The sequence below is a fragment of the Macrobrachium nipponense genome, chromosome 14 (assembly GCF_015104395.2).
Source record: "Macrobrachium nipponense isolate FS-2020 chromosome 14, ASM1510439v2, whole genome shotgun sequence".
NCBI classification, from domain to species: Eukaryota; Metazoa; Arthropoda; class Malacostraca; order Decapoda; family Palaemonidae; genus Macrobrachium; species Macrobrachium nipponense.
In genome coordinates this window covers 19,924,699-19,937,783 of record NC_087207.1, presented here as the reverse complement: position 1 = coordinate 19,937,783, position 13,085 = coordinate 19,924,699, and the positions used below count along the sequence as shown (strand labels likewise).

Sequence of the window (13,085 nt, the reverse complement as noted above, 5' to 3'; positions counted from 1 at the left end):
TGACTAACATTTATCCCGTTAAATTTACCTGACTAACATTTTATCCAACTGTAAAATTCATCTAACTGTAAAACCAACACCTGACCCTGAAAATGACTGGTTATGACTCGATGAAATCTTGAAAGATCAAAGATACAGTTAAGAAAAAATGATGACGCTCAAGATGTGACAGATTACATTAAAAAATCCATAAAAAAAAAATGGGGTCAAACAGACATTTGAGGTTTACTGACACAATAACCTTTCATATCTCTGAGTAACAGAGGGCCAAAACTGGGCTCATCTATAGAACAGGTAGCCAAATCATGTTTCCTGTACAGCGTATAATTAAGGCCACCCAAAATAGATCTGTCTTTCGGTGTCTCGGTATATAATGCTGTAAGAGCCTCGGTCCACGAAGCTCTAATATAGGCCTGGCCTATATCGCTGCCAGACGCATGATCATGGTTAACTTTAAGATTAAATAAAATACAAACTACTGAGGCTAGAGGGCTGCAATTTGGAATGTTTGATAATTAGAGGGTGGATGATCAACGTGCCAATTTGCAGCCCTCTAGCTTCAGTAGTTTTTAAGGTCTGAGGGCAGACAGAAAAAGTGTGGACGACAGACAAACATAGCCATCTCAATAGTTTTCTTTACAGACAACTTAAAAACTCCCTTGCAAAAAAATAAATAAATAAATAAATCACCTATCAAAACTTACTGAACTTACAAATCTGAGAATCGAGTAACATTATAAACTAAATTATTTAAATAATCATGCAATACAGGAGAAAACAATATACAAATTCACATGAGCAGCCATGCCAATAAGAGAGAGAGAGAGAGAGAGAGAGAGAGAGAGAGGGTGCTGCACTTACGAAACTTTAGGATTAAATGCCAGGCATGTCAATGCGGAGAGAGAGAGAGAGAGAGAGAGAGAGAGAGAGAGAGAGAGAGAGAGAGAGAGAGAGAGAGAGCACGTTTCAAGGACGAAAGCAGAATTATTATTCAATGCAGACACTCTGGAACATAGCCAAGTATTACTAGGTCGGGGAAGATAAAGGCCACGTAATTCACCTGTATATATAATAATAATAATAATAATAATAATAATAATAATAATAATAATAAGAATAATAATAATAATAATATGGAGAAACAAATCCACAGTTATGTAAATGTACATATATTTCAGTTTAAAAACAGCAAAGTAGCTTTCGGGAATCTGTACGGTTCCCCTTATCCGATTGATAAGGGGAAACCGTACAGATTCCCGAAAAGCTATCTTTGCTGTTTTTAAACTAAAATTATATGTACATTTACATAACTGTGGATTTGTTTCTCCATTTGAAGACTCGTGCTACTATGAGGATTTTTTAATAATAATAATAATAATAATAATAAGAATAATATATAATAATATAATAATAATAATGTTATAAACATCTTTCGCTCTCAACACTGATCAAAATTAACATGAACTTTCCTACTATAACAATGACATTAACAATTTCCTTTTTGTTTCATATATTATATTTTCATTTCAATGTCAATAATTTTAATTTTATTCTAAATTGGAAAATTAAATTATAATTTTTAAAAAAATACACTAAATGTCATTTTAATATCAAAATTAAAATTCAAATTAAATTTTAATTTCAAAAATTTTTAACAATTTTAATTTCAAAAATTCAAACTAAATTTTAATTTTAAAAAACCAAAAAAAAATTTAACTTTAATTTCCCAAAACTAAAATTTCATCTTACTTTCAAATAATGGCAATTTAATTTTAATTTCCAAAAATTAATTAAATTTCAATTTTTAGAATTAAAATCAAATTTTAATTTCAATACTAAAATTTTATTTTAATCTGAAAGAATAAAATTATTTTTTTCCCAACAACTACGATTTTATTTTAATTTCAAAACTTAAAATTACATTTTAATTTAAAAAACTAAAATTTCACTTTAATTTAAAAAAACTAAATTCCCTTTTAATATAAAAATAAAAATCAAATTTTACTTTCAAAGATTAAATATTTTCATTTAAGTAAATAAAAATTAATTTTCCAAGAACCAAAATTTCATTTTAATTTCCAGTATAATCACCACTTAATTTTTTTAAATCAAAACCTTTCTTCAGTTGTTTGGTTATAACACCATAATATTTACATTCATATATATATATATATATATATATATATATATATATATCTATATATATATATATATTCTCTTCCATTAAATAATTTTTTTTATTAAGTGTTATTTCTCAATTATATAATTTTTTATTCTTCAATTATACAACTTTATTTTATATTTTATTCTTCAGTTTTATCATTTTCTTAATCTTCAATTATATAATTCTGTTTTATATTTTATTCTTAAATTATATTTTTTCTTATTTTTCAAATATATAATTTTATCTTATAAGTTATTCTTCAATTATATATAGTTTCTATTCTTCAATTATATAACTATTTTATACATTATTCTTCAATTATACCATTTATTTTATAATGTTGTTTATCAATTATATCATTTTATATTTATATGTTATTCTTCAATATAATTTTGTCATTTATTCTCAAGTCTGGGCAACTATATTTCCAATAAAAAATATTAATTACAAATAAGTAAAATCCTTTCCTTCAGAGATGAATAAAAAGTCTCCTACTCGGATCCGAATTATAAAATATTTCGTTATATCAGTTATAAAGGAATGACGTAATTGCTTACAATGCTTTTATAAATATACCCATCACAATAATAAAATAAATTTTTCAAAATTCGGCAAATATATCTCCATACCGTGAAGAAAAACAAGGGTGACCGGAGACAGAGAGAGAGAGAGAGAGAGAGGAGAAGAGAGAGAGAGGAAGAGACTGAGAGAGAGAGAGAGAGAGAGAGACATTTCGTCTACACAAACATTACTACTATACGCAACAAGATGAATGTATACCTCTAAATACATGCGTAAATATAATAAAAATATATATATAGTATATATTATATATATATATACCCAAACAAATTGGCGTGCTAGGGAGACAAGGAAAAGGTGTATGTATATATACGTACACACATCCATACAAGCTTGGGAACAAGAATTGTATGTATATAAATACAACTCTATACCCATACAGAATTAGCGTGCTTGGGAGACTACAAAAAGGTGTGTGTGTGTGTATATATATATATATGTGTATGTGTATGTGTATATATATATATATATATATATATATATATATATATATAGACGTGCTTGGGATACAAGAAAAAGTTTATGCATATATACATATCTATATATACACCCACACACACCCATACATGCTTGGGAGACGTGCGTGGGAAACTTAGCGTGCTTGGCAGACGAGAAAAAGTGTACGTATGTATACGTATCTATATATATACACACAACCAAGGTATATTGAATAAGGGAGACTCCCTTATTCTATATACCTTGCACACACCCATACATGCTTGGGAAACTTAAGAAAAAAAAATGAATAAAAAATGCATGAAAACCTTGCAAAGACGGAACGAAGCAACGAGGCAACGCGCGTCGAAAAAACACCAGTCCACCTGGAAGAGGCCTCTCCCTCCTCCTGACCACCCGTTAAAAAGGGCGTCACTGAGCAGCAGCTCTCTCGGGCGGCCCTGACGCTGCTGCTTCGAGCCGATCAAGGTGCTCACGACATGACCGAAGACTCCGCTAATGTCGAAGGGTGGTTCTATTCGTCCGTCTCCTGCAGGATATTCGAACCTCCTCCTCCTCCTCCTCTTGCGTCTACTGATACAGGAAAAGCTGGTGTTTCTGGCGGCGTCTTTCATTCCTCTATCATCTCCTGCAAGGGCGTCGCACCACCTCCTAGTTCTACTGCTACAGGAGAAGTTGCTGCTGACGAAGCCACTAGCAAGGTCGTTCATTCCCCTGTCTTCTACAGCCGCCCTGGTCCTGTTTCTACTGCAGAGGGCACTGACGAGGCCTCCAGACGTCGCAATGACGACGCCACTACCCAGGTCTCCAGTAAGACCGTCGGCGCACCTCCTGTTTCTGCTGCAGAAGGCACTGACGAAGAAAGGAGACGTCCTCCCGTCGACCCGACGGAGGCAGCACGTTCCCCGTGACGTCCTTCTTAGATTGTCCCTTCTCGCGATGGCCTCATGGGGCCGAAGGGAGGCATGACTCATCCCATTGCGAAAGAAAGTGATTCCCCTGCGGCGCCTTCTGGCCACGAGCTTCCTCCGAACCCGGACAAACAGGTGGTTCGTCGACGAAGTACCAGATGCCATCATCGAGGTTGTCCAACCGTTCCCTTTCATCAGCTGATCTTCACCAATTCGATTCAGATCTCTCCACTCGGGAGCGGGACGCCCTTCGACAGAGAGACGAGATGCCATCGAGGGGGTCCCTTCGACAGGCGTCGCCGGATGATGATGGTGGCCTTTTCCCTTCGTCAGATAATCTCGGCCGACGCGCTTCAGATCGCCCCACTCGGGAAGGGGACGTCCTCCTTCCACGGATAGATGATGACAGCGCCTTCGAGGGGAATCCGAGGAACGCCGTGGGGGATGCGTCAGCCTGGGCACGTCTGAGAACACTAAACTTAATACTACCCGTGGCAGCGCGGGAGGGCGCGGACGAGGACGACGACCACGTTGCCAAAAGCGCGCGCTTCCAAGTCCACTGACGGAAGAGCGATCCTGCTGCTGCTGCCCCGCGGAGATGAGAATAGGACATTGAGGTGAGGGAGGGAGAGGAGGGATGGGCCCCTTCTCCCTTTCCAAAGCCATTCAGCGACCAAAAGGACCCTGGCAACAACGCCACAGCCACAGCCACAGCAGCATCCCTCTTCAGGCTTAAAAACGCCTACTCGAAGAATACCCCTCGAAGCGCTGCAGACCTCGAGGCTTCTTCTATCGGGCTACGCCGGGTTGAGGGACAGGCAGTAGAGGAGGAGGAGGAGGAGGGACAACCACCACCTCCGCCACGCATCATCTCCTCCATCACGGACGGCATGGCTAGCCAGCAGGACATAGAGGGGGAGGAGCTTCAGAGAACTGTAGCAGCAGACGCTGGTCCACGGAAGGACTAGCCAACTGAAACCCCGATGCCTCCCTTAATACTCGCCGTCCATGTGCACAATCTCTCTCCCTCTCTCCCTCCCCCTCACCCTCTCACTCTCTCTCCCTCCCTCAGTATGCGCGCGTGTTGATCATACGCCCCTGACGCATGTACGCACGCACTACTACTACCACCACCCAAAGAGAGAGAGAGAGAGAGAGATTGACTAGACTCCGTTGCGTAACAACCCAGCTGGGACAAACGTTGAGAGGATCCCCCTTCTCCCAAGTTACATGACTTCTTTAGACGACTGACTCTGTCTCTCTCTCTCTCTCTCTCTCTCTCTCTCTCTCTCTCTCTCTCTCGGGGAATATTCGTTCGTTGCCCCGTATTCGCAAATAAACGTTTTATGTGATTTCCTATTTTTTTTTTTTGTTCTTTACAGCACGCGATGTGGCAGTAAGACCAACAACAAAAACACGATAGTCATTCATTTGTTTTCATTCATGACTGTTTACCTTCCGCCGCGATGCTTCCGCTCTCTCTCTCTCTCTCTCTCTCTCTCTCTCTCTCTCTCTCTCTCTCTCTGTATATATATATATATCATATACATATATAGAATTATATATATCATATATATATATATATATATATATATATATATATATATAATACATTACACCCTGTTATCCAAAAATACAATGCATTATATCAAACGTTATTAAAAAATGCGTTGTATGTATCCAATGCTATACATAAATTCACTGCATTATAAAGAATATTATCCATAAACGCATATTCATTTTGCCCAATATATTTATGGATATTTCTGTACTGGATTTAACATTTCTTGGATAAGGTTGATAATTAGTGTTATATCCAAAATTACTCATAAATGCTATGTCTTATATCCAACATCATCCATAAATGCAATGTATTAAATCCAATATCATCCAATAATGCCATGCATTGAACTGCAGAATATATAGCAGATGCAGATAAAGCCTTTGTGCATACAGTCCGCCCGCCTACAGGCAGGTTAAGGGAGAGATATTCTTGATATTGTTAGTTTTAAAAGTGGTGAATTAAGGAAGTGTGTGACAGACAGACAGACGCGCACAGACACAAAGATAAAGACGGCAGAGGTTATATCTGCTATATCTTCTGCTGTCAGAAAAAAAACACAAATATATAGACGGCAGAATATATAGTAAATATAGCCTCTGCTGTAGGCTACAATCCTCTACAGGCAGCCAAGATACAGAAAAATACAGAACACAATAAAAAATATACAAAATTAACGACTCTACATGAAGCGATGACTTGCTTAAAGCTTATCAAAACATAACACTAACACATCTTCAATAATGGTCACGGAATATGTACAAAGCGAAGATGTATAAGTTACATCCGTTTCCTCTCTGACATGTTTACACATGTGACGCAGACGTGAGTTTCCGGTTGTCACTGCGTGACTTCCGTGACGGAAAAATTATAAATCGTATTTTTGGGGTCATGTGCTATTAATACAAAGCCTTGATTTTTTTTCTAAAGTTCCGATTTGGTTTCTGTTTGTTTGTGTGGTTGCTGCCATATAGATAGATAGCTCTGTTAGTTATGTATGTCTGTCTGTCTATCTATCTATCTATCTATCTTATATCTATCTATCTATCTATCTATTCTATACTATATCTAATATAAAATATATATATATATATACATATATATAGTATATATATATTTATATCATATATATATAATGTATAGTCAACATGAATAAACGTATATAATATATATATAATAAGTATATATATACATAATATATATATATATATATATATATATGATAATATATATATTATATATAGTTTATTATATAGATGTATATATATATATATATACATATATATATATATATATATATATTTATATTATATATATAACCATATAATAGATATATATATATATACTATATATAATATATATATATATAAAATATATATATATATATATTTGTATATATATATATATAATGTATAATAACTATATATATATAGATATATATATATATATATATATATATATATATTATATATATAGATATATAATAATATATATATATGTATATAGATAACTGATATATATATAGATATATATAGAGATATAATATATTTTTTTTTTTTTTTTTTTTTTTTTTTATTTTTATATATATATATATATATATATATATATATATATAAATGAATGTATATATATAACTATATATATATATAAAATGTATATATATACATATATATATAATATATATATAATATCTATATATATATAAGTTATATGATATATATATATATATAAATATTAATTTATTTATATAGTATATATATATAATGCATATATAAAATATAAATTTTAATATATATTTTAGTACTATAACTATATATATAAAAAATGTATATATTACATATATATATATATATATATATATATATATATATATATATATACTATATATATATATATATATATATATATATATCATAATATATATAGTATATATCTCTATAGTATATATACTATATATGGCGAGTCTCATCACCCTCCAACCAGAACAGAAAAAAAGGCACACGGACTCACCTGAGCTGCATGAGTCACTCAAAATTCCTGTCACTAAGAGACCAACCTGAGTGACTCAACCTCACACCCCTCCCTCACTCACACCCCTCCACCCCTGAATCCCACACAACCTTCCCCACCCATTCATGAGTCACCCAGAGTCCATTTCTGTGTTAAGTCACTCCATAGACTCACTCTCCAAAAACCATCCTCATTCGATTTACGATTTTTGAGTCACCCCTAGACCGACCCTCATCATTCCAATGACTCACCCGAGTCCCTCGACCCCACTCCTGAGCAAACCCAAACCTAGCCCAAATAACTAAAAAGACACGACTAACTCACTCAAATGACTCGCCCGAGTCGCTTGAGGAATCCAAGTCACTCCAAAACATGCCCAAACCACTTACAAGTCATGAATGACTCACTCAACTGACTCGCCTAAGTCACTCAAAGGACTACCCCGTCACTCAAACAACTCACCTGAATCACTCAAAAAACATGACTGACTCAACCGAGCCACTCAAGACATGACTGACTCACTTACAACGACCCATCTGATTCACTCAAAAGACGCTACTTACCGACTCGAACGAACCACCCAAGTCACTCAAATACAACCCGCTCCCTTCCCTGAATCACCCCCAAGTAACTCTGAGAAAGACTCACCCGATTCTCGTTCCTGAAGGTGACAAGGAGCTTGCCGGTGGTGCCATGGTACATGGAGGTGGTGCCGTCACGGTTGTCGTTGAAGCGGTGCCCCGTCCTGGGCATGTCCTCCAGCAGGGAGGAGCAGAACTGCAGCAGGTAGTCGCACCCGTGGAAGGAGTAACACCGGTGCACCAGGTCAATCTGAGGGCACAGGGAAACAGAGAGATTGTAAGGGATTGTTTTTCTTTTAATTTTCAGTCTTACTTTATGTATTACGTATACGTGGTGGTATCATTATTCTTAAGAGAAGGATTATGTACTAGTATTCTTACAAGAAGGAATTAGTAAAAGTAGCAATAAAGACTATTAGATTCTTACATGAGGGATTAGTAAATATAACAATACGTATATTGACAGTGTTAGTACTTTTACACAAGAGCAGTAGCAATGATAGTATTAGTATTTTTACAAGAGGAATTAGTGAACGTAGTCCTGATAGTCTTAATATATTACGTACATGAGGGACTGGTAAAATTAGCAGCAATCATGATATTATTTTTACACAAGAGGTAAAGTAGCAGCAGTAATGATAGGATTATTTTTACACGAAACGTGTGACACTAGTCTTAGTGTTTTCCTTCACTGTTATTCATATTCAACATAAATGAACACACTAATACAGCGCCACGCCATACGTTCGTTTCAACCATAAATTGGTGTTCCACCATCAACGCTGCTTCAATGGCGCCGTAACTTAAGACAGTGCCGTAAGCACCATTAACTTAATTATTCTTGTCGCTGGCCATCAACGGTGCCGTAACTTGGTACAAAATCAAGTTACAGCGCTGTAAAAGGCCATTAACAGTGCCGCAAAAGTCCCATAAGATCGAATCCACTGTAATTCGGTGTCGCCGTAAGTTGGTGACGCACTACATGACAGATCTGTCAAACGCAAATTTCTAAGGATTTTAAAAACTTTCTTCAATGAAGTGCTTAGCATCTTCTTTCCCTATTAGCCAATTGTTCAGCACTTTCCTTGGGTGCTGAATATCACCCTCATAATTCAAGTCCTTAGGTGATGGACAAATGAGCATACAATGGAATAAAGACAAAAATATTCATCAAATAGCTGCTGTACACGGCGTTGCTCCGGATAAAAAAGGGGTATGCCGTCCATGATGACAACCCCTACAGGGCGGTTTATGCAATCACTTTCAAAACAAGTACGTAATCACTTGGGATCCTGACGAGCCAAAGACGGTTTGAAGGTTATTACATTATTTGTACCCTGAGCCAAAGAAGTTGTGAAAAATCCAAAAGTTGTAAATAAAGAGGGGGTAGAAACGACCCTCAAATTTCGGATTTTGACTAAAACCTTCCTTGGGGGGAGGGGAGTCTATGGTAAAAATTTGGTAGTCCTAGCTTTCGTAGGCTGGGCGTGCATAATGAACAGACAAACAGAAATTGCCTTTATATATATACAAAACACTACAAAGGCAAAATTCTAAATGAGTTTCGAACACACTTTAAACTAAGTGTTGAGCATTTTCATATCAAATTCTGAATATTATTCCGTCTAGGAAAGTGTTGAAATGTTGAGCTAAATCATCTCAAATGTTTTTTTTTTTCAATTTCTTTATTAACTAGTAAACAAAATCACTGAAGGTAAGCAAGAAAAAGAATATTCCAGCATTCTCTCCAATGCTTCAATTATACTGTATAACAAATCTAAATATATAAATTATATTAAATTAAATATAACATATCAAATTATTACAATACATTAAATCCAAAGATAAAAATGAATTTAATTATACCAAAATTAGATAAAAATACTATAACATTTAATCTTGTCATATTCGTTTAAGAAATGAATACTAATTTCCTGTTGATATTTTACAAAAATTAAATGTGCATACATTAATTTCTAAAATGGACATTTCATTTCCTAGGAACAGTAGTAAAAATAATTTTACTATTGTCATAATACAAAATGGATTGTTTTTGTTGATAAGCTTCAATAATGATAATAACAATAAATAAATTCCACAAAAATTATAAATGCAATATATATGTTACCTATATAATATAATAATAATAATAAATAATAATAATAATAATAATAATAATAATAATAATAATAAATAATAAAATAAATAAAATTTCATATACGTAAATTATATATGCCATATACAGTAGCTATTATATAATGTTATGAAATAAATCAATAATATAATAATATAATAATAATAATAATAATAATAATAAATAATAATAATAATAATAATAATAATAATAATAACAGTTGTGGTTTACTGTGCAACTAAGTCCACTTCAGACTGAGATAATCAATAGTTTAAACTCAAAAATCAATTTGCAAAACTCCAGGTAAGAACGAGAGAAACTCGATATTGCTAACAGGCAGCAAATAAAATATGCAGCATGAGAAGAGAGAGAGAGAGAGAGAGAGAGAGAGAGAGAGAGAGAGAGAGAGAGAGAGAGAATTGAGATGAGAGAGGGAGGGAGAGGGAGAAGAGAGAAGAGAGAGAGAGAGAGAGAGAGAGTGTAGTGTATTAATATTGCTGTTAACATTTTACATTTATTTATCTAAAACCCTTATACAAGAGAGAGAGAGAGAGAGAGAGAAAGAATTTAATCAATACACAACAAAAACATTTCAGTGAGTAATTTTTTTTAATCCTTAAATCAGAGAGAGAGAGAGAAGAAGAGAGAGAGAGAGAGAGAGAGAGAGAGAGAGAGAGAGAGACGAGAGAGGAGAGAGAGAGAGAGAGAGACTTGACTTTCTATAATCTTATTTCTACAAAACTACACAGGCAGAAATGTTCTATCAGCAAACTCTATCAATCTCTACAACCTCTAACATCCACTAAATTCGTCTCTATCTACTTGAAAAACTCTTTTAACAACAAAAACATTGATATTTTCATAAATTTATTTTCTTATAAAATTAACAGATGTTTTCTTCCGTATTTCCAATCATCTTCTGTAACTTACTTCAAATAATAATAATAATAATAATAATAATAATAATAATAATAATAATAATAATAATAATAATAATAATAATAAAAATAAAAATAATAATAATAATAAGACTATGTGAACCTGTAAATGACAACAGTCAAGAGCGGTTTAAGAAATATTTGAACTCTGCTAAGAACCACACAAGGACATTCCATGAACCGAACTCGCTAAGAACTAGAACAGACATTTTAAAGACCTAAATTCTAAGAACCAGAGTAGGATATTCTTAAGAATTTGTTAAAGAACTCTGTAACAGTATGAACCACAGCATAACATTTGACAAGAACTCTGTAACTAAGAACCAGAGCAGGGCATTTTAAAGAACCCCTAAAAGAACCCTGTAATAGGAAAATCCACAGCAGAATATTTTAAAAGAACTCTACTATAACTAAGAACCCAAGCAGAACAATTCAAAAGAACTAAAAGAACGCTGTAACTATAAAAACCAGAGCAAGGAATTTTAATGCACTGAATTCCATAAGAACCAGATCATGACATATTCAAAAAACTAATAGGAGAACACTAACTATATAAGAACTAGAGCAGGACATTTCAAAAGAGCCCCTAAAAGATCTCTGTAACTCTAAGAACCTGAACAGGGTATTTATAAGAACTCTTAAACTAAGAATCGGGACAACTAGACAGTCAAAAAGAAGAACTTACCAGAGCTGTCATCTTGGCAGTGGGAGTGTTTCCGGAGGGGATGCGGAAGGGCAGCTTCCTCGGCCACCACGCCGGCCTGGGCAGCTGGGACCATGGTACCGGATTCTCCTCCCCCAAACTACAACGCACCATGAAGGGCACAAAGTCTTCAAGCTCATCCTAGGAAGAAATAAAGACATACTGGTTAGTCATATGGTCATATATTTATGATTCAGTGGCCCCCATCTTAAAAGCGGGTATTGCTAACGAGCTGGGTATTTCTGCCCCCTGAAGAAATACCAGTGATATTGGAAATGTTACATCTGAAAGGGTTGTGAATACCTTGGGTATGATAGCGTCTTATAATCTTACAATAACAGACTTTTATTCATTTGTTTCGGGTATATATGTTTACGATTCGGTGTCCCTACCTTAAGAGAGGGTATTGCTGATGACCTGAGTACATCTGGGATTTGACAGACAGCAATGATCAGTGGGGTGGGGCTATTCAAAAGGGAGCATAGTAAAGGGTTGTGAATCCCTTGGCAGAGGTAAAATCTTATAATCTTGCAAAAACACCCTTATTCATTAGGGTAACAGTTCTGGTATTATGAACACAATTCATGCCCCCTATCTTCAAAGTGGGTAACACAAATGACCTGTGTACTGCAGCCCTTGGGCAAAGACCAATGACTTAGGGAGGTGAGGGGGGGCTATTCAAAGTGGAGCATACTATAGGGTTGTGAATGCCTTGAGTATGGTAATTGTCTTACAATCTCACAAAATAAATCTTTAAACAATGAATGACAAATTTCTTAATTTGGATCTAGGTTTGGTAATGAAAAGTGATTCCAAAATTGGGCAGAAATCCCAAAGGCAAGAGGGTACTGTGGTTATCGAAATTTACATACCCTATGCATCTATATATCAACCTAATAATATACCAAGTTCAAGTCATTTGTATTTTTCCTGACATAAAGCCTACAATTTCATAGCTGGAGTACCGAGTGCTTTGACGAGTTGCAGTTGTCTGCCAACTTATCAACACTTAAAGGCCAGCGTAAAAAACCAATATGCAGCCAAG

The 13,085-nt window shown here is 34.9% G+C and overlaps 1 protein-coding gene across 1 annotated transcript in view; it reads right to left on the bottom strand.

The window, feature by feature from the left end:
• Positions 1 to 13,085, bottom strand: part of LOC135226367 (uncharacterized) — a 64,395-nt gene that overhangs the window by 32,014 nt on the left and 19,296 nt on the right. Inside the window, 2 exon segments of the mRNA XM_064265842.1 lie at positions 8,333 to 8,515; positions 12,023 to 12,181. Coding sequence (XP_064121912.1) covers positions 8,333 to 8,515; positions 12,023 to 12,181 — 342 coding nt within the window.